The 26,779-nt window shown below is 39.9% G+C and overlaps 1 protein-coding gene across 2 annotated transcripts in view; it reads right to left on the bottom strand.

The window, feature by feature from the left end:
• Positions 1 to 26,779, bottom strand: part of LOC137335092 (death-inducer obliterator 1-like) — a 132,245-nt gene that overhangs the window by 60,807 nt on the left and 44,659 nt on the right. For both annotated transcript variants that reach the window (XM_068000200.1, XM_068000201.1), the window contains 4 exons: positions 21,355 to 22,168; positions 15,510 to 15,831; positions 13,890 to 14,102; positions 11,019 to 11,241 (listed from right to left, as the gene is read on the bottom strand). In XM_068000200.1, coding sequence (XP_067856301.1) covers positions 11,019 to 11,241; positions 13,890 to 14,102; positions 15,510 to 15,831; positions 21,355 to 22,168 — 1,572 coding nt within the window. The remainder of the gene's footprint in view (positions 1 to 11,018; positions 11,242 to 13,889; positions 14,103 to 15,509; positions 15,832 to 21,354; positions 22,169 to 26,779) is intronic.

The following is a 26,779-nucleotide window of genomic DNA, read 5'->3' as shown; positions in this document are numbered from 1 at the left end:
TTAATGCTTTGTTTGCTGATACTTTATATAATTAATTTGGACTAGGACGTCATGACAATAGGATTTCATGCAGTTAGTTGGAATGTAAACCCCTCCCCCAGCCAAAAAGGAAAATACATATATATCTGCAAGGACAGAACAGTGAGAAAAAAAAGAGCACTGATAATCATTTAGATGCTTCCAGACACCAGGAACAATTTTAGTATAGCTTGCAAATTACATGAAGTTGGCTCCATTTCCAATTCAGTCATAAATGTAATTCTACTGTCTACAAGTTAGGAAAAAACAGTTCCTTGAATTAAAGCATCACACTTACTAATGTAGCTACTCTTCTTTGCCTCATTTATTCACAAACCAAATATCTTTATTTTCAAATATAGTTGTTTTTCCTGTGGTACCTGTCTTCACTTATAGCCTTCGGTTCCTTAGTTCCACTTTCCTGCATGTGCTGGTCATTACAACAGTGTTCTCAAGTTGACCATCGCTAGGTATCACACAAATGTACAGAAGCAGCTTTCCCGTTTTTTTGCGGTGCGAAGCAGCTTTCCTGGGAATGATTTTCATGGATGGACTGGAGAGATTTACCCAGGATAATTTGTAATATTTGACACCCAACTAAGACTTAAAAATGTGAAATTCTTTCCCCCAATAATCCTTGCATCAGATTAAAAAACTTCAGATTAGTAATTGTGACAGAAATTTAGAAGAAATTGAATTAGTATAGAGACAGAAATATTTATTAAGTTATAGATTTTTATATATATCTACCTGAAATGTGAGTGTTTACATAGCTTTATGTTTGAGCCAGAAAATGAGGTCCAAATACCAGCTAATGAAAACAGGCATGATTGATTCCATGGATGTTGATAATTTTCATAGTCCTGCATTGTAGAATTAACAAGTGAACTCAACTATCTGCCTTGTGCAACATGTATTTTAAAACAAACCTGTCGAAGCAAAACACTGGCAGTACGTGGCAAGTTTTTGCTTGTGTGAAAGATCAAACTTCCTCATGCTTGCAGTAGTTGTGCCTCACAAACCTTTCACTTTCATGACACATCTGTTGCAACACAACTGCTATGAGTGCAATATGTCAGGATAGCCAATTGTGATATTCTGACTGGATGTAAACCAGCTCAATTACAAAGATCTTCTCAAATACAAATATCATGTTCAATGCCCAGCTGTTTGGTGCACATCTTTTTTCAACAGGGCATCAATTATGACATTGAAGAGAGATCAGTATAAGAACAAACTTACATTTATGTAACGTCTTTCACAACCTCCAGTCATTCCAAAGCGGTTCACAGCCAATGAAGTACTTTTGAAGTTTAGATGCTGTTATAATGTAGGGAAACACAGCAGTCAATTTGCACATAGCAAGATTCCACAAGCAGCAATGAGACAATGACCAGATCATCTGTTTTAGTGATGTCGGTTGAATGACAAACGTTGGCCAGGACACCGGGAGAACTCTCTGCTGTTCTTCGAAACAGTGCCATGGGATCTTTTACGTCCACCTGAGGGCAGATGGGGTTTAACGTCTCATCCGAAAGACGGCACTTCCGAAAGTGCAACACTCCCTCAGTACTGCACTGAAGTGTGAACCTAGATTATGTGCTCAAGTCTCTGTAGTGAAGTTTGAACCAATGACCTTGCGTCTCAGAGGCGAGGTTCTTACCATTCTACAGTACAGAAGATAATGGTTGCAAAGGAAATTCAAAACAAAACAATGGTAACCTGTGGTACCAGATAACTGAAATAATGACTGAATTAGGTTGGACTGTCACTTTGTCTGATATTGCAATTTTCTGTATCTAATTTTCTAATTACAATTTTCTGAATCTAATTTTAATATTTAATAAGTTAATTACTGCAGATTTGTAACCTTTCAGGGTGTTTTAGGCAGAATATTACACTGCAGAGGCTGAATGGTACTAAGTGTAAGTACAGCCTTTCATTCCAGGACCTGGGTTTGAGTTTAATCCCAAGTGATGGATTGAACTCAAACCCACTGCTGGCTTCAAATTAAAACACTATTGGCAATCTCAATCTAGCACTCAGTAAGCATGGTTCTCAGCACAAAACGATCAATAATCCAGCACGGTCAGGCCATCTGAGGGCACATGGATGGCGATGTGGAACAGTGCAGGGTTCTCCTTGATCAATTCAGTTTTGTTAAATCAAACAAGTTTCATGCTACATCTAACTGATGCAACATCTGATCTGGGACATTTAATAGTGAACCTGAATGCGCTGAAAAAGTGTGTCGTTTTCCAGCTATAACCCTCCTGATCTGATAAGGCAAAAATTAAGGTTTCATGTTACTTTGGCTGAAGTAGGTTCGCTCAGCCAATATTCGAACGATCTTTCATTTTTTAAATATAGAATCACAAGCAATGATGTCCAAAATGGGACTATGAGCAGCACATTAGTCATAAAATATTGCTACTTGTCAAGTTGGATGAAAATTAGTCTGGCAGTTTACATGTTACATAGAGGATACATATCAGGGAACAATGGTTTATTCAAAATGATTAAATGTCCAGTGGCTTACTTTTTGTAAAACTATCAATTCATCATGTACATTTGTACACTATTAAAAGGGTTGATAACATGGGCGTTTTTTAAAGTGCTGTATTTGAGGCTGAAGTGACAAAGATTAACATCACTAATGTTTGCCAGTGACACAAAGATCAATGCTCCAGCAGTGGTACCCCATTCTGACAGACAACTTGTGAAGGTGCATTATGCCCATTTTATAACGATGGTTATAGAAACGTCACCATGTCGAAAATAGAACTTCATGTCCAAAGAGGCACAAGACATTATGTGACATACAAGGAAAAAGATGGACTACCCTCTTAACAGGGGAAAGTCCCTTCAGCTGACACCATGAAACTTACAATAATTTTACTATACCTTAGCCTATGAGCAGCACATACTCAGAGGGGTTCCCTCTCACCTGCTCATTTCCTCAGGGATGCCAGAGCCTGTTGAGGGAAAGTCCCTCGAGAAATTTGGAGAGCAAAGTAATTCCCTGATACTGATATGAAGAGCTAGAGATCAGGTTTCTTCCACTCATTTTGAAACCATAATTAAGTGTTTTGAGTTATTAAAAATATAAAACTTAAACACATTGTTGGGCAAACAGTCAGCTCCATGAATGCTCCATGGAGAGTAAAAGTAATCCAGAGCTCAAAGAGAAGTCATTCATCAAGTCTGCTTTAATTCCAATTTAAAACAGTCTATTCAGATGAAGTGCTCATAGTTACAGACACAAAGTTAACACCAACATGGGCATTAATCCTACTTTATAATACAAAAGTTGCCTTGAAATATGTTACTTAAGCTTTATGTAAATCCAGGGAAATGTTTTGCATATTATGTGAAACAAGGTTGTGAGGTTTGTACTTGGCAGTCTTCAAAAATAATGTTGAATTTAATAAGTAATTATGAAATTTTAAATCAAAGTTCTTTCATATATTTCTCAACACTAAGGATATACAATAAAAAGCATTCATGGATGCTGACGAGCCCATTTTGAAGTATTGTCCAGTAAACAGTTACTAATAGTTATGTAAAATTAATTTTGCTTTACATTGTTATACAACAGAACTAACTATAGTGTGTTAGTGCACTGGCAATGGAGTTGTAGGCCATGATTTTATTCTACAATCCCCCAAATGATGAACTCCAATTTCATCTGTGTTAGCTGAGAAAGGTGCCAAGCACATGAAGAACATCCTCCAGCAGCCTGGGAGCGAATCACTTGCTCACCTCCTGATCTAGTACGTCATGCTCCCCCAACACTTCAAATTTAAAATTTGCATCCTCACATTTTATTCTTTTCATATCCCCCCTCCCCCTCTCATCTCTGTAACCTCCTCCAGCCCTACAACATCCCATCCCACCTAAGAACTCGCCGTTCCTCAGACTCTGGCCTCATGCATCTCCTCACAATTGGTGACTATGGACGGTGCCTTAACCCTCTAGGTCCCATGCTAAGGAATTCCCTCCCTAAACCTCTCCGTCTCTCTCTCCTCCTTTAGGACCTTCATTAAACCCACCTCCCTGACCAAGCTTTTAGTTACCCCTCCTAATATCTTCTTTGGCTCAGCATCCATTATGGTCTGATTACATTTCTGCAACTATTTTCTATGTTATCGGTGCTATAGATTTGCAATTTGTATTGAAGCTTGTACACCTTTTAACAACAGTGGCAAGGGGCATGGGAACAGGTCATCTGTCTCAATCCAGGAATGGTGCTCAATGCTGAGGGGGGGGGGGGGGGGGAAGGGGGGGGAAGAGAGAGGGGGGGAATTGTTCAAGTGTTTCAATGCAGTTGCTCCACCTGTAAAAGGCACAAACTTTGCAGAAAATTGATCAAAATATCTATGTCAAGTTATAAATTTACATATGTTTTTATTGAACAGGTATGAATTACTTTATGAATAAGCTCCCCCCAATATTCATATTTTGATTTCCACCCCACTTTTCCAAATTGAATCACAGTAATTTGCTGTCAACAAATAAGTAGAGGGTTTGGCAAATAGCGAGGACAGGTTAGCAGAATAGGCAGAAAGGTGGCAGACAATTCAATTTTCAGAACTGTGCGTTGTTTTAAAAAATTCATTCTCAGAACGTGCTGGTAAGGATGGCATTTATTGCCCATCCATAGAACTGAGTGACTTGTTAGGGCACTTCAGAGGCCAGTTAAGAGTCAACCACATTGGTGTGGGACTAGAGTCACATACAGGCCAGAATGGGTAAGGATGGCAGGTTTCCTTTCCTAAAGGACATTAGTGAACCAGCAAGGTTTTTAACGACAATCTGACAGCTTCGTGGTCACTTTACTAATCCTAGGTTTTTTTTTAAAAAACTGAATTGAAATTCTCAAACTGCCATGGAGGGATATGAACGCTCTCTGGATTATTACTCCAGGTTTCTGGATTACTAGTCCAGTAACATAACCACTACACTACTACCGGTACTGCATTTTGAGGAGACAAACAAGGAATGTGAATATAAACTCAATGGAAAGATGCAGAAGGGTGTGGAGGATCTTAGACACTTATGGGTGCAAATTCATAATTCCTTGAAAATGTGAGTGCAGGTAGATAAAGCATTAAAATATCAGTAGCATTTTGGTTTTATAAATAGGGGCAGGAAGTATTAGAGGTTATAATAAATGTGTACCAAATCAATGGTTAGGCAACAGTGAAGAGTACTACAGTTTTTGGTTGCCCGATTATAGAAAGGACATTAAATTCAGAGATCATACTGCATAGGTTCTCCAGAATGAAGGGCTGAGAAGCTACGAGACTAGACATGAGATCACAGTAGGTACAGCACAGGAGGCCATTCGGCCCATCATGCCTGTGCCGGCTCTTTGAAAGAGTTATCCATTTAGTTCCATTCCCCTGCTCTTTCCCCATAGCCCTGTAATTATTCTTCCCTTCAAGTATTTACCCAATTTCCTTTTGAAAGTTATTACTGAATGCGCTTCCACCACCCTTTCAGGCAGTGCATTCCAGATTATTGCGACTCACTGCATAAAAAAGTGTTTCCTCGCGTTGCGTCTGGCTCTTTTGCCAATCACCGTAAATCTGTGTCCTCTGGTTACCGACCCTTCTGCCACTGGAAACTGTTTCTCCTTATTTACTCTGTCAAAGCAGTTCATGATTTATCTAATCATCTCTATCAAATCTCCCCGTAACTTTCCCTGCTCTAAAGGAGAACAAACCCCAGCTTCTCCAGTCTCTCCACATAACTGAAGTCCCTCATTCCTGGAACCATTCTAGTAAATCTCTTCTGCACCTTCTCCAAGGCCTGGACATCCTTCCTTAAGTGTGGTGCCCAGAATTGAACACAATACTCCAGCTGACGCCTAACAAGTGCTTTTTAAAGGTTTAGCATAACGTCCTTGCTTTTGTACTCCATGCCTCTATTAATAAAGCCCAGGATCTCATATGCTTTTTAAACAGAGATACTGGGACTATAGCCAATGGAACAGATAAGGATAAGAGGAGGCTTAATATAGCTTTTTAAAATGATGCATTTTGATAGGGTAACTAGGGAAAGGCTATTTTCTTCTCGTTGGCAAGTCAGTGATGAGGGGGTCATCCATTGTCACTAAAAGTGAAAAGAGAGATTGAGAGAAATAACTTTATGCAGAGAGTTGTTAGAACATGGAATGATTTGCCACAGGGAGTGGTCGAGGCAGACACCGTTGCATTTTTAAGGGAAGAGTAGATAAATATTTGAATCAAACGAATGTACAGGACTATGGGGACAGAGTGGTGCAATGGGAATAGTTTCGGACTGATCTAGCAAAGAGCTGGCACAGACACACTGGACTGAGTGGTCTTCTGAGCTGCAAACTTCTTTGGTTCTAATTTATGTTATGTTCTACTCCTGCATAATGGGAAGGCAACACTATCCATTGTGAATTTCTTTCTCAGTTGACTATAAAACAGTTATACAACTGGTTAATAGTTCCACTAACATATTTGCTAAAGTACAAGATTAAAAGAAAACTTTTTTAAAAATACTACATTAAGGTTTTTACAAAGGTTCTGGTCACTACGTAATCTACCGATGCACTAAGTTTCAGGGTAGAGACACATTGGCAGAATCCACTCGGCATGTTCCCAATCGACTCAGCATGTTCCAAATGTCAGTAGGACATGGGACAAGAATAAAAATCAAAAAGCATCTCAAACTGGGGTGCAATTATTTTTTTTTTAAAAGCAGCTAGCTCAAGTCCAGCATTGGCAAAGGCCTGGAAAAATTATCCTTCCATTCTTTCAACTTGTGCGTTTAGTATGGTAGAGGGCGGCCATAATGGGGGAAATTAAGAGGGTGGAAAATGGTCAAGATGACGAGTCTTCGTGTGTTTTGATTGTGTGAAAAACTGAATGCAAAATACAATTGTTCCAATTTGATTACGTCCATCGACTCTCTCAGAAACAAACTTTTAGTCGAGTGAAAGGGTTCAAAAACTTTAGACCAGTATGGTCCACTAAGTTTCATTCAATTTCAAAATATATGTACCAGAAAGGTTAAGAGGAATGAAAGAGAGATAGAAGGGTAGCTGCAACTTTCAATAATTATCAACTATTTATCACTAACATATTTGACCAAATTGAAAACTGTCCATGATCATTTTGACTGTTCGTAAACATAGGGAAACACACAAGCATTTGAAAGGGACTCTTATTTGCCAAGTGTTCTGAATAAGGTGCAAGCTGAGTTGAGAAATCGTGCAACACTGCACTGTTCTTCCACTGGGAGAATGCCGCTACTTTTCCTTCCAGCAGTGCATCTGTAAAATGGCATAATTTTGGCCAGCTTGTGCTAGTTAGCTTAAAAATACCTATTCAAACAGCAAAATGCTATTGCGTAATGTAATAGATATGTAACAATGTATTATACCAATAATACACTGCAAAGAGAATTTGCTGTAGCAATTTCTCATTTATCCAACCCCCAAAAAAGCTGAAACTGGATTCTCCACAAAGAACATATTTCTGAATACATCTCAATACTCCATTTGAAAATTAATTTTTCATTGCTGCTTTTTAAACTATCCAGAGTAATATGTGATGGTATGATGATGTAATGCAGATATCCATTTTGTGCTGCTTACTACCCTGTTATAGCTATCTGGAGCTTTCAATTCATGGTTTACAAAAAAAAAATTTTTTTATTTAAACTGCCAATAACTCAAGTTATTCCACCCCCCTATGCTCATTACTCTGAATCGCTGATGTGTAACAGTAATCTCAGCAGATCAAATGAACGCAGTAGTACAAGAGATAAATGTACAATGTTTTGGAAGTTTAAAAACAGTGTGAATATTTCACACTTCCACCCTCAACCTCGGCAGGATGCTTACCCCATACGTTCCTGTGTCGTCTTCAAGCTCTGGACCATCTAGGATATTCATTTCTCTTCAATAGATGCCAATGTTGCTCTTCAATTGGCTGGCATGATGTGCAGATTCAAATAAGGCAAGTCAAATAAGGTAACCCTCCTCTGTGACAACTTCTCTCACTCCACTCCACCCCCCAAAGACAGAGCCTTTCACTAATGCACGGTGTGGTAGGTAAAACTGGTAAAGTTCATGAGAAGCAGACTCAAGTACCAGACTTCCTGGCAGTAATTGAGTGCTTGCGATACTGGCTTCAAGTTATTTCCTCTTTGTTGTCAGGTAAGATGTTGGTCCTTAGCTCAGTATTAACTAAATATTGATATTAAAAAAATATGATCAGTCTCCAATATGCACTGATCAGTGTTGCTCAAGTTGCAGAGTAGCAATAACATTGCCAGTCTTATTAAATTCAATATAAGTAGTGAAAAAGAATATCTTGAAATCAAAATTCTGAAGTCATTAGGCACTACTCTTATTTTTGAATTGTCAAATGGCAATCAGGAACTGTGTAAAAAGATCGCCAGCTATATGTTACAATTGAGTATTATCACAATCGAACACTCCAAAGTATTTAAATAGTGCATAATAAAAAGTGCGCATGAACAACGTATGTAGATAACACCTAACTAGCCTCCCGTGATAGGTTTAAAGTTAATATTCGAGTGTCCACCTTCCTGTGCCAGATATTCAAAGTTTTCAACCCTGCAGTGGATGTATAAAATGTAATTATATTTCCAACTTTTGTAACTCCTCTTAACCGATTAGTCTAACTTAAACAGGAATACCACATGCCATCTTACCTGTGGCTGACAATTTGTTGTTGCAAAGTGAAGGATCAGAAACTAAGTAATAGAAATAAACTTCATAATGCAAATCAGCCTAGGGTTTCTGATGAACCGCCGTAAATAGGATGTAACTACTCTCCTGCAGGTTTGTGAGGATCAATATGAACAGATGATGAGCAAGAACAGTACTGTTGGTTCCTTAAGTGGTGAATAAACTCCATTTAAGGGCACTATTGTACATCACTAATGCAGCTTTTCAATAACTACAGATATCTAACTAGTGCAACCAGGAGTGGCAGCAAATTAAGAAGTCCTTCTACACCTGTGTAGGATAAAGCCTATATCCCACCTAAAGCTACAATATACCATCCCATTAACTCTCACGAGTGCTGAATCCAACGACAGACAGACAAACAAAAAAAATCTTACATCCGTGCACGCTTCCCATCAACGTTTCCATTATACATTCCTATGTCCAGTTATAATGGAAACTGCCCTGGTAACCTGGTCATGCTGTAATTATACACCCCCCCCCCCCACACTGGTGGGCCCTGAGGGGGGGGGGGGTGTAATTACAGTGTGAAGGTTTACATAGGCAGCTTCCATCATAAACATGGTTATAAGAATTTTTTTAACCGAAAATATGAAAATCAAGACAGACCATACACTTTAAAATGGAGACTGCATTACCTCTGCACGCCCTGGTCCACGTATCCTCCGACCTCTAATTTTGCTTCACCTAAAGACTACACTTTTTCATGACTGCCTGTGGCATTGCACACAGACAATCAACTAGTATAATACACACACCCCCCAACATTACAAAAGCTGATTTAGAGATTTTTTTTTTATTACTTACATAGTCTGGCTTCAAAGTACTGAATTTAATGGGATATACTAAACAGAAGTGCACCAAAATTTAAAATGGTCATAGAAATGGTCTTGAGAATTAGCAAAATTTGCAACATTTCAAAATGTACTATAGTATTGGGTGGCACATTACACTGTCGCTTAAATTACCAAGTCAAAGAGGCAGGAAGCTGGTTTTCCCTACAGTTACCAGGCCACGCCATTCATAATTGTTCCATCAGTCCAACAAAGGCCAGACCATTCCACACCAGGAGGGCAGGGAGAATCAGTGCCGTAGTCACCTGGGACGCTCTCTTGCAGCCAGATATAATCATTTCTAGTAGCCAGATCAAGACTGGTATTTAGAAGGGAGAACAGAAATATGATGCCTTTCAAAATCTTACATTGAATATTCATCCTCTCCTTTTAAAATTTGTAACACTGCTTTCATTTGTATAAATGATTTTATAGTTCAAAAACCGCAAATTTCACTTCACTAAACACTATTTAAGATTCACTCTTACTTGGTGTAGTTTGAATCTACTTTGGACCGAGTGTATTAAAGTGCTTCATACCAACCTGTTGGCTGGCAGCTTCCTCTTTTGATGAATCTTAAACCATAGCAACTAAAAATGTGTTTGCTTCTGTCATTCTGTAAAGCTGTGCAAAGAACTTACTCTGTACTTGGATTATGAGAAGTTGTGCTCTGTTCATTCTCAGCATTCAACAATTAATATTTCAGTGCAATTAATACGTTACCACAAAAGAAAAGCTAAAGACCCGATCATCGGCCCAAGTTATTAAAATATGAGATCTGTATTACTATACACTAGAACTCTTATTACAAACCTGTCTTGTCCTGTCCGAAAGGCAATTAATGAAGGTGCTAAAACCTCAGTGGATGAATGCATGATCCAGTGGGATAGTGTGCTGGTTCACCAAAACACCACAAGGAACAGGATACAAGCTTACACGTGATTCCACGTGTACAACGCTTCTACTCAGACCTCCAAGGGCCTCTCAGAGAAGACACTAACTGCAGGCATGCTGCTTCCTCAAAAGACAAGGAAGGAAAAATTGGAGGACAAGTTAAACCATACCGTTCTCATATAATTCCTGCTGGCAGCTGATGGGTGGCACTTTGACAGAGGTCTGTAAGCAGGTTCCCTACTTGCTTTCTTGATTGGGGAATAGCGTTTGCTGCTGCATAAATTGCTGAAGAGGAGAAATGTTTGGGTTGGGCGGGGGGCAGAAAGGAGGGGATTAAATAGATGAAGAGATGAGTCCACGATAAGAACTAGTGAGTGCACACAGGTCACTCAAAATTACCAACTCTTCATTGACACAGGATCATCAATGTCTAGCTAGATGGAGTTTGTCTTTTGTATGGTAGAATAAAGATAAAGGGAAAATAAAATTAATGTTGAAAATTACTATATGATACATACACGATTTGTAAAAAACTGAAGCTGATATCACAGTCTTTTCTGGTTTTACAGCGTTGTAATTATGATCAATCGTCCAAGTCCCTGCAACACTGCTCGATACAGTTTCCTTTTGAGGTGGTATGGGGCTCTTATGGACCAATACTACCAATTTCCTGGTTGGCATTTCCTTTGCATTTAATTCTTCTGTTTTGCGAGGACCCGCTGTTGGAGGTTTCGAACTCGCCTGTAACAACAATATTTTAACACCACAATTTAATAGTCGAATCACGTATACTCTTGTCATACAATTATTCATTAAACGTGGCTTTTACGTATTCATTTGATAAAATAGATTATTCAACCTGCGCATGTAATCAAGACAAGAAACTTGAAGGTGTCAACCTTGATTGAGGTATAGGAAGTGCGTTCAAGTACAATTCCACTACTGCCAAGTCTGATTCCACGATTTCTCCAAATGTCATTACAGTCCCCACCGCTTAAGGCAGGTGCACTGGTGTTAACACGATGTGCCTGCTATAGACAGTGGGCTTGATAACAATTAGCGGGAAGGCAGCCTAACGGTCTACGTCTGCAACTTCCCCGCCTGTTGACTTCAATTGTGCAACTTAGGACCTTTAATAGACTGTATTTGACTGCACGGAAGATACCTTTTATGCAACTAAACGGGAGAGGACTGAAATAGCAGAGAAAGGAAAGGAGCATGCCCGAAACAGCCGGCGTGCTTAATACGTTTTAAGCGGCGCCTTTTCAATCGACTAATGGGAATGACAAATGTTTAGCACTATTTACCTGTTATAGGTGGCCGACAGTGGACAGTGTAAGAGATAGGGACTGTATTCAGCCGGCCCCCTTCCAATTACCATCTCAAATTCAAATGGCAATTGAACGGTCAAAGCTTCACTGAAGCAAAAAAAACCCTCAGAGGTCTCTAGTTGCAAGAGGCTGAGTATATAATTACGATATAGGCAGAGTTGGACTTAACAAGTTGGCTATCTCTACAAAGAAAATTTTAATACAAACATGCGGTGCTAGTTGCTCAGCCTCTGTACCATGCCGCCCAACCCTCAATATTTAAGCCAAAGTGAGCAGAATCTCTGGAGGAGTTTTTAGGTGCACATGAAAGTAAACAGATCATGCCTAGTACTTTAAGACTTACTAAGTACATAAAGATGAGGTGCTGTGAGGAATATTGTTTGCATATTCAGCAGCATTTTGTAAGAAATGGCACAAGAAAAGCAAATTGAAGATCTATAAATGAAAACGTTATGGGGATTGTTTTCCCCTACACAGTATGGAACACAAAACACAGAATTCAAAGGAAAAAATGTCAGTAACCTCTAGGATTAATAGCTCCATTAAAAACCTAAATTTCGGAACTTTTAAAAAAACTAATGAAGCACATTAGCAAGTTATTCTCATACACTTGCATATATGTATTAGTCATCAAATGTTGAATGCGGCTTTCATCTTATTTGAGTCTTAGTACCCTTGTATATGGACTCTAAACAATTTGATTCATAGCATAAAGCTGAAGTGATTTTTTTTCTGGTGTACAATATGTATTTAGATTAAAATATTACTTGGCTGCTGCTGCTTAAATATGCAAGTGCTCTAAGTTTTATTTATGATTTAGCAGACACACCCTAGCTTATTTGGTTGAACTCAGATCTTACTGGGTTACAGCAGCAACTGTTCAAGTGTTAGACATTTTTTTTTAAATCTGTACTAATACACTGTTGGTCTGTTTGTGAATATACGTTTTCTCTGTACATATGTGCAAATACTGTTCAGATTGCAATTCCTCCCGATTTAAGTTTTTCTATGTACACTTTGTAAAATTAGTTCACTTTGTGTTACCACATTTTGCTCCTACAAAGCTAAAATGGTGAATCCCCACATGGCAAGGTCAAACAGATAAGAATGTTTCAACGGGTAAAGTTAATGACTCATTTGAGTATTTACTGCAACATTTTTCAAAATACATGAAGAAAACATTTACTTTGTAAATCACATATAAAACAAACAGCACTGTCACAAAAGTGCAAAAGGAGGGAAGGCTGAAAAGATAACTTCACTAACTATTGCCTTTTAACACAATGAGTGTGTTAAAGCTGTAATGCCCCAGTCAGTGCGAGAGACCTGGAGCAGAGAGAGATAAGTGACATTTCATGAGACACACATATAGCTACTATCAACTATGAGTACTGGGGATCAGCATAGTTTTCATACCAAAACTCAGATCAGGAGCTAGTTTTTTTTTTGAAGAGGTACCGGTGTCAACGTTGCTTTAGCAAGCAATCACACCCAGGGCTAGAAATTACACAAACCTCCGTTTGGTTTACGATGAATACCCATGGCCGATGTCAATGAAATGCATTAATTCTCAAAAAAGTTAGTTCAGGACTGGGGACCATGTTTCACTCAACCCACAGGTAGGAGTTGTCTAATACCCCATTTATTTTTATATGCTGCCAATGACAACTCTGGTAGCAGTGAGGTAAACTAAAATAAGATAATGCCTCTGCCCTGGAAGTTCCTGATGCAGTGACCATCATTATTTTGCACTGGTCGTCTATTTCACACTTAATAAGGGAAGGCAAAGTGCCCAGAATTGCACGTCTTGAACCACAATTTCAAAACGGCCGCACACAAGCAGTTGCTGTTTTGCTGTGAGATCTACTAATAGAGATAGAATCGAATTCCACTGCACCTAAACTCTGAAAGAATACTTTCTGCAATATAATTCAGCCATAAGGAATTACTTCCCACCAAAAGCCCCATACAGCCTTTGATTTATGAGTTCTTTTCATTCTACACAATTTACATGTGGGTACAAATAGATTTACCTTTTATATTAATGGTCCTCCTTACCTCTGCAGGGGACTTAGATGAGGTCGCCTTCTCTTGCTTTGATTTTCCTTTCTCTTTTGTCTTTTGTTTCTGGTCCTTGGCTTGGCTGAGCGATTTCATGGTGGCTGCAGCGTGTTTGAGGATACAGTCATTACTGCAGTACACAGAGTCGGTAGAGGCCAGGTTGGCACAACCGGGTCCAATACACTTTGGCACTGCAGGAATTTCCACTGCCTAATAAAAACAAGCCACCAATAGTTATCAATACAATTAATTTGTGCACCACCGCATAATTCAACCATGGAATATATAATTGTAAACAATTTTACAACACCAAGTTATAGTCCAGCAATTTTATTTTAAATTCACAAGCTTTCGGAGGCTACCTCCTTCCTCAGGTGAACGATGTGGAAGGAGAAAGCCTCGTTCACCTGAGGAAGGAGGTAGCCTCCGAAAGCTTGTGAATTTAAAATAAAATTGCTGGACTATAACTTGGTGTTGTAAAATTGTTTACAATTGTCAACCCCAGTCCATCACCGGCATCTCCACATCATGGAATATATAGTTATGTAATACTATAAAGATGGTGTACTCAGGAGCAGTTTAAAAAGAACTCAACCACCGAGTATCAAGCTTGTTAAGGAGTTCATTTACAATGAAACCAATTCACCAGTGTTTCATGTTCACAATCAATTGGCACCAACCATGGTCAATTTACTCCAATTAGTAATGCAAACTACAAATGTGAGAAAAGCCAAAGTGCCACCCCTAAATAATGTTCAAAAAATACCTTAATATAATAAAAAAGTGACAAAAGTTCTGACATATACTGTTTTTATCCACCATTAATTAGATACTAAAAATTGAACAATCACAGGGTAAAGATGAGTTTTTGTGCCATGCTTACATGTTTCTGTAGAAAAGGCAATGATTGTCTAAAAAAAATCTAAAGTTTCTAAAACTTGAAGGATCAGATTGAGTAATTCAAAGTCTTGAAATACTCTAGGTATTAGATGTAGAGAGTGTGTGTGTGTGTGTGGAAGGTGGAAGAGAAGAAAATCAGTCAGAGAACCTATTCCTAACAGCTGTCTGTCCAGTGAATCCTGCTAGAAAGTAACCGTATTGGATGAGATAAAGGAAGAATGGACACTTGGGTATGGCAGCGGAGGGCAACCAGCATTTGTGGAACCATACCCCAGCATTAGTCAGTTCCATGGGTGAAAAGGAAGCAAACGGGGAGAAAACTGTCAAAAAATAAAAATAAACCATTTATTCCAATAGAAGCTAGAAGTGCTGAAGTAATGCAAGGAGCAGTGCAGTTGGGAGCAAACTACAACACATAACTGTATTAATCTGTCACGTAAATTTAATATTAAACCCAGGATCAGCTTAATTTACTATAAAGGTGCACGTCACATTACTTATAATTATCTAGAGATTAACTCTAGTGCATTTCAATCAATATACAAACTATCTAATTTACTGCAGGAGAACCAGATGCACACTGCACTGATGACACACTTGATAGCACTCACTGAAGGAGAAACACAACACTTGTATTACACCAAATAATGAAACAAAATATGCCTGAATTGATTGCAAAACACCCAGATACATGTAAACGGTTTCTAAACAGCATACCGGCTTAAATATTTTAATTTTCTTCTTCCCACTTGGATTGGCTGCTTTCTCAATCCTGCCTTTTATTCCCTGGTCAGTGGGAGAGTTTCCGTCTCGTTTTCCTATGGTCATATTCGGGTCATCAGCGCTTGCCAGCATTGGTTTGCTTTCCTGTTGACCAGACCTCATTTCTGTGGTGCCTGAGCCTTTGCTTGGAGAGGGACTACAATCAGGGCAGATGTAGTCCTCTCCATTGCGTTCTAGTAAGCGTCCTCGTGCCATTGTAATTCCCACACAGTCACCATGGAACCATTCTTCACAGCGATCGCAGCAGATCATAAACCTGCCAAGAAAGTCACAATCAGCACACTACACACCCATAGTTCTGTATAAATCAGAAACCAGTCTCGGCATGAATATACCCTCCAAACAAAAAATACACTTTTGCAAATATCGAGCGTTATTTGTAATTTATAATATAGGAAATTTTAAATAGCAACACTAATATAAATCCCAAATAGTGTTGATGTGCTTGGGGAAGTCAGCTAAAATGTGAAACAACTGTGCAAATCTCAAGAAAACCTTTAGTGAGCAAAGCTTACTGAGCAAATTAAAACAAAAGACCTGCACAGGTTTCTTTTCAGAGTTAAAAATTCAAACACATTAAAGATATAACTACAATAGCAGCAAAGTTCAAGGGATATGGAAATGCAGACACATAAAATATGTGCACTAATGTTTATACAATTTGGGGGAATAAATAAATTATTTTCTGTATCAAAGCAAAATGGAGTGATTCAAGTGAGACTATTAAGCTAGAGGGATTTAACACCCTTTTGCAGTTTCCTTACTGAAAGTAAATCTTGCAGAAGTTCAACCTTTTATTTTAAAGTAAGTACTTTTCCAGTTCCAATCAGGCACATTCAGACAATCTTCCGCTGATCACTTCTGCCTCTAAACAATGTGCTGCCAAGAAATCTGGAGCAGACCACAGGTGGCAACATTGCAAAGCCAGAGTTCCCTAGGCCCATACTGTTGAAAAAGCTGACCATTCTGACCTAACTACAGACATACTCTAATCCTGGAATCCTTCAAAACAAACTCAAAACACATCGTGGGGGTTAGCAGAAAGGTCAATGGGACCAGTGCCTTTTCAGCTAGATTCCTGTTTGACTGTGAGCCAACTGAACTAAAGTGTGATGCTTACAGAAAGTGTACATTATATAGATTTTTCCCTTCACTTCTGATTTGCTACTATTTTACTCTGAGTTGAAGTGTAATTCTGCCAACTGATGGTGTGCGCAAAATGGTATACATTAAAAATGTCAGCTGAAGACAGTTGCTGCTACCTGAAGATGTGCAGAGTTCACAATTCCCCACAATGTATCAGCAGCATTTCACCAATACAGAAAAATGTTTCTGCTCAGTTTTTAAACAGTATCTGTTTGGTTAATTTTTTGAAAGTTATTTGAAGAAAGGCTAGAATAAATTTCAAAAGCTTTATTCAGATAATTTTACATTGAGTGCTATTCAGAGTCTGTGAGTGAGAGAAAAATAGGCAGAGACCCACTTCAAAAAACATGGTAGACCTACCGATTATATACCTTCGACAGCTTTTGTGGTCTTCACTTTGTTAAGTGGCTCAAAGTAAAATAACAGCAAATCAGAAGTAGGAAATGTATAAATTAAAAGTGAAGAAAATACCTAGAAAACTGTGACTAATTACTACGGAATTATGAAAACAGCCAAAGTTGTATGACCAGTCTGGGGAATATATAAACAAACACAAACCAAAGGGCTCAAATAAAAATGAGTCCTTTTATCTGCCTTTTTTTGTCACTGAAATTTCTAATTGCCAAAGCAGGGCTTCAAACGCAATAAAAACAAATTTCATGTGCAGCAATAACAGAATTAAACTTACCTACAGAATTATCATTTACATACATCCTGCAGTGCCCTTCATTAACATGATCTCGTGCCCCACCCCCCAAGGTATAGTTTGCTGGAGCAATGGTCTGTTTCAACTCGTCTCCAGGGCTTCTAACACCATTTCCTGTTGCATTCCATTTTCTCCAATGCACATTAATACTGCCCACCAACTTTCCCGCTATCAGCCTCCCTATGAATTATGCCCCCTCCAAGCTCAAGCTCCAATAAGGTTTTTCCTTTATTGCTACCTCAGCAAAAGGGTCTCCAGGTTCGCAGGTCTTCCCCAGGGTCCATTGTTGTGGTTCCCCACTGCCTTTCCCATTCCCATCCAATGTGTAAGCATCTGCTCTGCTCCCACCCCCATGGGGCCCTGCAGTTAGGGAGGAACCAGCTTCAAATGAGTTCCAACCTCAGACTGTTTCTACTATGTTAACAGTACAGTTGACCAGCAGACAAAGTTCAACACCGAAGCACTTTTCAGGTATCAGGGTCGGTGGGGAGGGAAAGATGAGCTGGGGAAGATAACTTCCTGGGCAGGAACAAAGTAATATGGCAGCAAGGGCCTAAAGGTTATGGGGGCATAGGGATCCCAGCAGATTATGGCCCAATCAATACTAGCAGACTGTCTCCACCCACAGACTCATGCACCCAAGTCCCCTCAATCTTCCTAGACCCTCAAATTCCTCTCCCAACACCAAAGGGACCTCCATCCCCAGTCATCCCTGACCCCAGTACCGCTCTCCAAGTACTCCCAGACCCCAAAACCCCTTTACTCAACATTCCCACCTCAGTTCTGCCAACCTCTGACACCACTCTTTGGAATCTCAGATCCTCCCACTATTGCCAGTCCTCCACACCCCTCAGGACCATGCTCCCACAGCAGCCACATCCCAGCCACTTATTTCAAACCATTGCCCACACTCCAAAACATCACTCCCAGGTGTCAGCCTTGGCTCAGGTTCCTACATTACAACAGTGACTACACTTCAAGTGTACTTAATTGGCTGTGAGGTGCTTTGGGACGTTCCAAAGTTGTGAAAACTTCTATATAGTCTTCCTTTCTTTTCGACGATAGCACTCTCACCTGAGTTAGAAGATCATGAGTTTAAACCCAACTAGAGGCTTGAGCTCAATCTACGTCAACACTTCAGTGCAGTAATGAGGAATGCTGCACTGTCTGAAATACTGCCTTTCGGATGAGATGTTAAAATGAGGCCCCGTCTACCCCCCAAGGTGGACATTAAGAGAAACAGGCTGGTCCTCCACATGAATAATCTGAATCCTATGTGCCCGCTTTGGTCCGATATCTCTTTATTCCCCATCCCTAATGCCACCTACTAATTTAGTCTTAAATGTTGATATGGTTTCTGCTTCAATCATTCGGTCCTGCTTTCTGTCCTAAATCTCTTACATCTTATACCGATGTCCCCACTTTCTAGACCCTTCAAGCACTGGAAATAGTCTGTTTCTATGTATTCTGTCTTATCCCTTCATAATTTTGAACACCTCTATAAAAATCACCTCAATCTAGTTTCTTTTAATGAAAACGGCCTCCCTCCCCAAAGTGTTTTTATATTTGTATTTCCTCATACCGGATAGAACCCGAGTCAATATGTGCTGTAGCCTCAACATCTTTCCCATTGTGTGGAGCCCAAAACAGCACACAGTACTTCAACTGTGATTTTACTACAGTTTTACAAAGATTCACCATTATATCTCAACTTTTACATTCTATACCTCTTGCCATAAAACTCGTATTCCATCAGCTTTTTTTCATGGTCTTACCCACTTGAGGTGTTGCTTTTAATGTCATGACTCTAAATCCACAAATCTCTCTGCTCTTCCACATAACGCAGGCTTTCCCCAAAGTATAGCACTTTTAATTTTTTTTAAAACCAAAACATACCACTTCACATTTACATCTGCCACTTTTTTGCCCATTCCACCATCTTATTAATACCCGATTCCTGCCACTTTTGGTCCTCAGTTATTTATTATGCCTCTTATTTTAGTGTTGTTTGCAAATTTGTTCACCACTTCCTATATCCAAATCATTGACTCAGACAGTGAACAGAAGGGGTTGCAAAACAGTGAAACACTGTCACCCAGTTCCAACCAAAGAAACTGCCCATAACTCCTATTCCCTCTTTCCTCACTTCTAACCAGTTCTTAATCTAATTTTCTACCATTCCCTTAATTCTATATCCCTTAAACTTCTCCAATAGTGTCCTGCATTGTAAGCAGTGTAGATGAAAACATAAAATTACAAAGCGATATTGATAGATTAGGTGAATGGCACATGGAATTCAATGTAGACAAATGTGAGGTCATCCACTTTGGATCAAAAAAAGATAGAACAGGGTACTTTATAAATGGTAAAAAGTTAAAAACAGTGGATGTCCAAAGGGACTTAGGGGTTCAGGTACATAGATCAATGAAGTGTCATGAACAGGTGCAGAAAATAATCAAGGCGGCAAACCGAATGCTGGCCTTTATATCTAGAGGATTAAAGTACAAGGGGGCAGAAATTATGCTGCAGCTATACAAAACCCTGGTTAGACTGCACCTGGAGTACTGTGAGCAGTTCTGGGCACCGCACCTTCGGAAGGACATATTGGCCTTGGAGGGAGTGCAGCGTAGATTTACTAGAATGATACCCAGACTTCAAGGGTTAAGTTACGAGGAGAGATTACACAAATTGGGGTTGTATTCTCTTGAGTTTCGAAGGTTAAGGGGTGATCTGATTGAAGTTTATAAGATATTAAGGGGAACGGATAGGGTGGATAGAGAGAAACTATTTCCGCTGGTTGGGGATTCTAGGAGTAGGGGGCACAGTCTAAAAATTAGAGCCAGACCTTTCAGGAGTGAGATTAGAAAACATTTCTACACACAAAGGGTGGGAGAAGTTTGGAACTCTCTTCCGCAAACGGCAATTAATACTAGCTCAATTGCTAAATTTAAATGTGAGATAGCTAGCTTTTTGGCAACCAAAGGTATTAAGGGATATGGGCCAAAGGCAGGTATATGGAGTTAGATCACGGATCAGCCATGATCTTATCAAATGGCGGAGCAGGCACGAGGGGCTGAATGGCCTACTCCTGTTCCTATGTACCTGTGTGCTAACGTGTCAAAGGCTTTCTGAAAGTCCACGTAGACTACATCCATTCCACTTATCCCATCCATCATATTTGTCACCACCTCAAAGATCTTCATCAGGATGTCAAACATGATCTTTTCTGCAATCAACGTTGGCTGCTTCCAATTACTTTCCCTTCATCTAGATATTTAGTTTTTCTACACTACAACAGTGACTACACTTTAAAAGTACTTCGCTTGGCTATGAAGTGATTTGGGATGTCCTGAGGACATGAAACGCCCTACATAAATACATAATTTGTTTGTTGTTAATTCATACTCAATAGTCCCAGATTTCAACAGCACTCCACTATTCCCAGATCCCACGACAGAGCCACGTAACCATCCCGGTCTCCCATTATTGCCAGCCTCTCACTTCTGCAACTGGGAATATCTTCCCCACCATCTTCCCGTGTATCCTGGGCTTCAAGAGAAGGCAACAAACATTACTTTTCAGAGTAATGCTAAAACTTTGGAATTAGAGAGTTTTTAAGTTGCTTGATAACGGTAAATTGTACCCATTTTTATTTAGGCCCCAATGCACAATGCATTTTGCCGGCTTCAAATGCTACAACAGCAGAAGATGGTAATCATGTTTCAAATGTGACACAGTTAACAGCTTCTAGATGAACAAAGCATCAAGTGACAGCACAAGTAGTGCATTTTCTGTCATCTGTTATAAATGCAAGCATCAATTCATTAATAAATGAGGTATAAACTCAGCTGTTGTTTCAATGTTCACTTTTGCCTTATAAATTGGAGGCAAGCATATAAATGCAGATTCCTGTGTACAGGCACCTACCTGTTGCTATGTGGTTGCCTACATATACAATACAATTTATCTGGGTCATTATAGTCATTGTCTGACTGGGTGACCGAGCTTTCATCGTCTTCAGTCTCTGACTTAACTTCGGGTTGTAATTTGGATTCTTTTTCCTTTGGAGCAGTACCACTTTTACTGCCTTTCTTTACAGGAGTAACTACTTGCTTCTTAGTTTTTACAGTGCCTAGAGACTTTGTTTCTGTTCTGGATTGATTTTCCTCAGTGCACATTTCCTGCACTTTCTGTATATTCTGTGGTGAATCAGGCCGTTCTTGACCACGCCGCTTTCGCAGCTGATTCTGGAGCTCCTTCAGTGTAAGTTCATCACTGTCACTGTTGGTGCTGCTGTCTTCATCAGAGTTAGCCTCATTCATTACTTCAAGCATACTAACAGAGCCCAGGTCTGTGGCCAAGTCTAGATGCCCAACACCCTTTTCATCTATTTCCACACTACCATCAGACCCTGTCCCTGCCTCAGAAGTTGCAATGGAGCCAAATTCACCACCATCATCAAGGCCCGCCATTCGGCGATAACGTTTTTGAGCTGCTGAAATAAATTCTTGAACTCGTGCCGATCGCTGAGTCTGTCGTCTGCTCCTTCGCAATAAGGGTGTTAACTGGTCAAAGTTCTCACTCAGAGCAGTGTCAGAGTTCTCTGCATCCATAGCATTCTCACGTTTTGCAATAGTTGTTTGTCGGAATCCCCATGTCTTTTTAAATTCTTTACTGCTTGGGTGGATGATTCTTACAGACTGCTCTTTGTTTTCATCCACTTTACTCTCCGCTGTAGTCACTGTAAAAATGCAAATAAATACAGGAAATAATCACATTGTAGTAAAGCAATTTTGACTTTACCATCCAAAGTATGCATTCAAACATCCCAAAAATTCAAAATGGAAATGGATCCTGTGCTTCTATCAGGACAGGTAATGTGGAGGTGGGGAGAGAATCTGCAGGAGCCTAGGGCTGAATAGTGTATGTGAGAATTGATTAATATTTTGCAGTTCTGCTTGATTACTGCTGAGGATGAATCATAGAAGGTTACAGCATGGAAGGCGGCCATTCGGCCCATCGAGTCCGTGCCAGCTCTATGCATGTGCAATCCACCTAGTCCCACTGCTCCGCCCTATCCCCGTAGCCCTGCACATTTTTTCGTTTCAAGTACTTATCAATTTCCCTTTTGAAAGCCATGATTGAATCTGCCTCCACAACTCCCTCGGGCAGTGCATTCCAGATCCTAACCACTCACTGTGTAAAAATAAGTTTTTCCTCATATCACCTTTGGTTCTTTTGCCAATCACCTTAAATCTGTGTCTTGACCCTTCTGTCAATGGGGACAGTTTCTCTCTATCTACGCTGTCTAGACCCTTCATGATTTTGAATACCTCTATCAAATCTCCTCTCAACCTTCTCTGCTCCAAGGAGAACAATCCCAGCTTCTCTAGTCTATCCACATAATTTAAGTCCCTCATCCCTGGAATCATTCGAATAAATCTCCTCAGCACCTTCTCTTAGGCCTTCATATCCTTCCTAAAGTGCGGTGCCCAGAACTGGACACAATATTCCAGTTGTGGCCGAACCAGTGTTTTATAAAGGTTCATCATGACTTCCGTGCTTTTGTCCTCTATGCCTCTATTTATAAAGCCCAGGACCCCGTATGCTTTTTAACCGCTTTCTCAATCTGCCCTGCCACCTTCAACGATTTGTGCACATATACCCCCAGATCCCTCTGTTCCTCTACCCCTTTTAGAATTGTGCCCTCTAGTTTATATTGCCTCTCCTCATTTTTCCTACCGAAATGCATCACCTTGCATTTTTCCGCATTAAACGTCATCTGCCACGTGACCGCCCATGCAACCAGAGTCTATATTGTCTTGAAGTTTATCACTATCCTCCTCACTGTTCACTACACTTCCAAGTTTTGTGTCATCTGCAAATTTTGAAATTGTGCCCTGTCATTAATATATATCAAGAAAAGCAGTGGTCCCAGCACCGACCCCTGGGGAACACCACTGCACACCTCCCTTCGGTCCGAAAAACCGTTCACCACTACTTTGTTTCCTATAATTTAGCCAATTCTGTATCCATGTTGCTATTGTCCCCTTCATTCCATGGGCCTCAATCTTAATAGCACGCATATCATGTGGCACTTTATCAAATGCTTTTTGAAAATCCATACACACCACATCAACTGCATAGCCCTCATCTACCCTCTGTTACCTCATCAAAAAACTCTCATCAGGTTAGTTAAACACAATTTGCCTTTAACAAATTTGTGCTGGCTTTCCCTAATCAATCCACACTCTTCCAAGTGACTGTTAATTCTGTTCCGGATTATCGTTTCCAAAAGTTTCCCCACCACCGAGGTTAAACTGGCTGGCTCATAGTTGCTGGGATTATCTTTACACCCTTTTTTGAACAAGGGTGTAACATTTGCAATTCTCCAGTCCTCTGCCACCACTCCCGTATTTAAGGATGTATGGAAGATTATGGCCAGTACCTCTGCAATTTTCCCCCTTACTTCCCTCAGCTTCCTAGGGTGCATCCCATCCAGACCAGGTTACTTATCTATTTTAAGTACAGCCAACCTTTCTAGTACCTCTTCTGTGTGTATTTTTCCAAAAAAGGTTAGATAGCGAGTATTTTGCAGAATTTTTACTCAATAAATTAAATGGGTTGTAAGGGGCTTGTGATTGGGTAATAACAAATCTGCCACTTCCACAGAATGTGTAAGTGTGTCCATTCCAATTTATCATAGATTTACCAGGATAATGCATTGGGCTGGAAACTATAGATATAAGGACAGATGTGAGATATGGGACTATTTCCACTGAAGCAGAGAAGGATAAGAGGACATGTAAGAGAGGTTTTTAAAAATCATGAAATATTTTAATAAAGGACCGTTTCCTCTGGTTGAGAAGTCAGTGAAAAGGGGCCATGAATTTAAAATTGTCATTAAGAAAGTGAGAAGAGGTTAGGAGAAACTTCTTTACTCAGGCTAATGGGAGCATGAAATGCAGAGACCATTGCTTAAGGGGAAACTGGATGAATATCTGAAGCTGAGAAAGACATGGCTAGAGAGACTGGAGCAATGGGATTAATTTAGGATTCCAAAGCAAAGAGCTGGCACACACACAATGGACTGAATAGTTATAAATCTTTATGGTTCTAATTAGAAACATTATTGGGTCTTTTACATTTCTCCAGAAAACAATACAACAAAATGGATATAGAACATTTTGGTGTGAAGCTGAAGCCTATTAAAACAGTTCTTCATTAAACGCCAAAAATAGAATGGTGTTTGGCAGCATAACTGGAAACTCAGCAACATATAGTACTGCTGGACCAAGCTGAGTTAAATGCACCTCTGAACAAGTAAGCTGTCATTTTGTTTTTAAACTAAAACAGACAAACATCACATCTTAGTTTTGCTGGGTTAGAGAAGAGGAAAAAAAAGTCGGGATTCCTGGTCCCAATTGCTATCCAGTGACACTTATGGAAACGTGTAGCGTGAAACAAAAGAACTGGGTTCACACTTGAGTAATGGCCACTTGGACAAGGGTGACCTATGTCTCTGGTACCATACCTCAGAGGACAGAATTAACGGAAATGAAAAAAAAGGTTACAACTGATGGGAAATGCTACTGGTTTACAGTGACTGAATAAGCCCAATTCCTTTTTTAAAAAAATATTTAGGCTTTTTTTCTGACACCTCACTTTTCTCATGTGCATTTATCTCATACTTTATTTTATTTTCACATGTGTACCTGACACACATTCCCTCTCCTCCCTCTCTCATGTGCCCTTCTTTTCCCACTCTCCCCCATTCACACATACGTCTCCCTGTTTTACATACATGACCATCTCCATTTCTCACAAATACCCCCTCATATACATCCTCTCTCATATTTTCCCTTCCCTTTTGCATGACACTCACCCCCTTACATACTTTCGTATTCCTAATCTCATACGTTGCACCCCTCTCAAATTCACACACAAACATCCACATCACACACCCCCCCCCCCCCCGCCCCACAAGCACGCTTCCCATCCACACTTTCCTCACACACACACTCTCCCCAGCCTCTCAGACAAAGAATATAAACTTAAAATCTAATTCTAACCTATCCAACATTTACACTAAGAATGGAACAGCAGGAAGTGACAGTGATGTGCGGTTCCTGAAGGATGCAGGAGTTGAGTGGAAGACATGGATAAACACACCTGGGGGAAGTTTTTTAAAAATTCATTCTAGACTGTGAGCATCGCTGGTAAGGCTGGCATTTATTGCCCATCCCTAGTTGCCTGGATGAATGAGTGGCTTGCTAGGCCATTTCAAACAGCAGTTAAGAGTCAACCACGTTGGTGTGGAACTTGAGTCAGATATAGGCTAGACCAAGTAAGGACGGCAGATTTCCTTCCCTAAAGGACATTAGTGAATCAGTAAAGGTTTTTTTTTCCGACAATCCGACAGCTTCATGGTTACTTTTATGGATCCCAGTCCAGCCTCTGTATTACTAGTCCATTAACATAACCACACACTAAGTATCTCCAACTGAAATTACTCAAACTCAAGATCTCAGAATTTGAGTTGGAGACAATCTGACACATCAGGGAGGAAGGGTTTTGGACCAATAGCTTCCATGGGTAGTCACTTTGCTGAGAGTGAGAGGTAGAAGTGGTAGAGTAAGGAGTGGTGGCTACATCAGGGAAGTCAAAGAGGGGCGAGCTAAAGCAGGAATGTCCAGAGAAAATTACTCTTTCCATAAGCTTTGAATGGAGAATGGGTCAAGAATTAGCAATTTGATTAGGAATGCAACAGTATTAGGAGATTTGATAATTAGAGGGGTGGAAAGATAATTTTTCCAGTCCAGGTGAGTGTTCCGGATGCTTTGTTTGTTTCCCACGTGCCAGGGTAAGGGACAGTTTGGAAAAATGGGAAAAGATAAAGGAGGGAGTGCATCCAGTCATCATGGCCTATGTGGGAATTAACAGTATAGGAAAGTCCTGCAAAAGGGGTTTAGATAACATTTAGAAGTAGGACTTCAAGGTTGATTATCTTTGGATTACTGTCCAGCCATGAGCTAGAATAGGGAATAATAGAAGATTAGAAAGCTCAACACATGGCTAACGGGGTGCTGTCACAAACAGGGTTTCTATTTTATGGGCATTGGCACCAGTTTTGGGGAAGCGGGGAACTATTCTGCGAGAATGGGCTACATCTGAACAGGAAGGGAGCTAATGTACCAGCGAATAGATAAACAGGGAAGTGAGGATCATTTAAATTACAATGGAAGTGAGCAGGGAAAACGAAGGAAATCAGAAAGAGCAAGTAGAGAAGGACTGGAGAATGGTGAATGTCATATCTATTTTCAAAAAGGGAAACAGAGTTAACTCAGATAAT

This window comes from Heptranchias perlo, chromosome 19 (genome assembly GCF_035084215.1).
Source record: "Heptranchias perlo isolate sHepPer1 chromosome 19, sHepPer1.hap1, whole genome shotgun sequence".
Taxonomy (NCBI): Eukaryota; Metazoa; Chordata; class Chondrichthyes; order Hexanchiformes; family Hexanchidae; genus Heptranchias; species Heptranchias perlo.
This window is presented reverse-complemented; position numbering and strand designations above follow the sequence as displayed.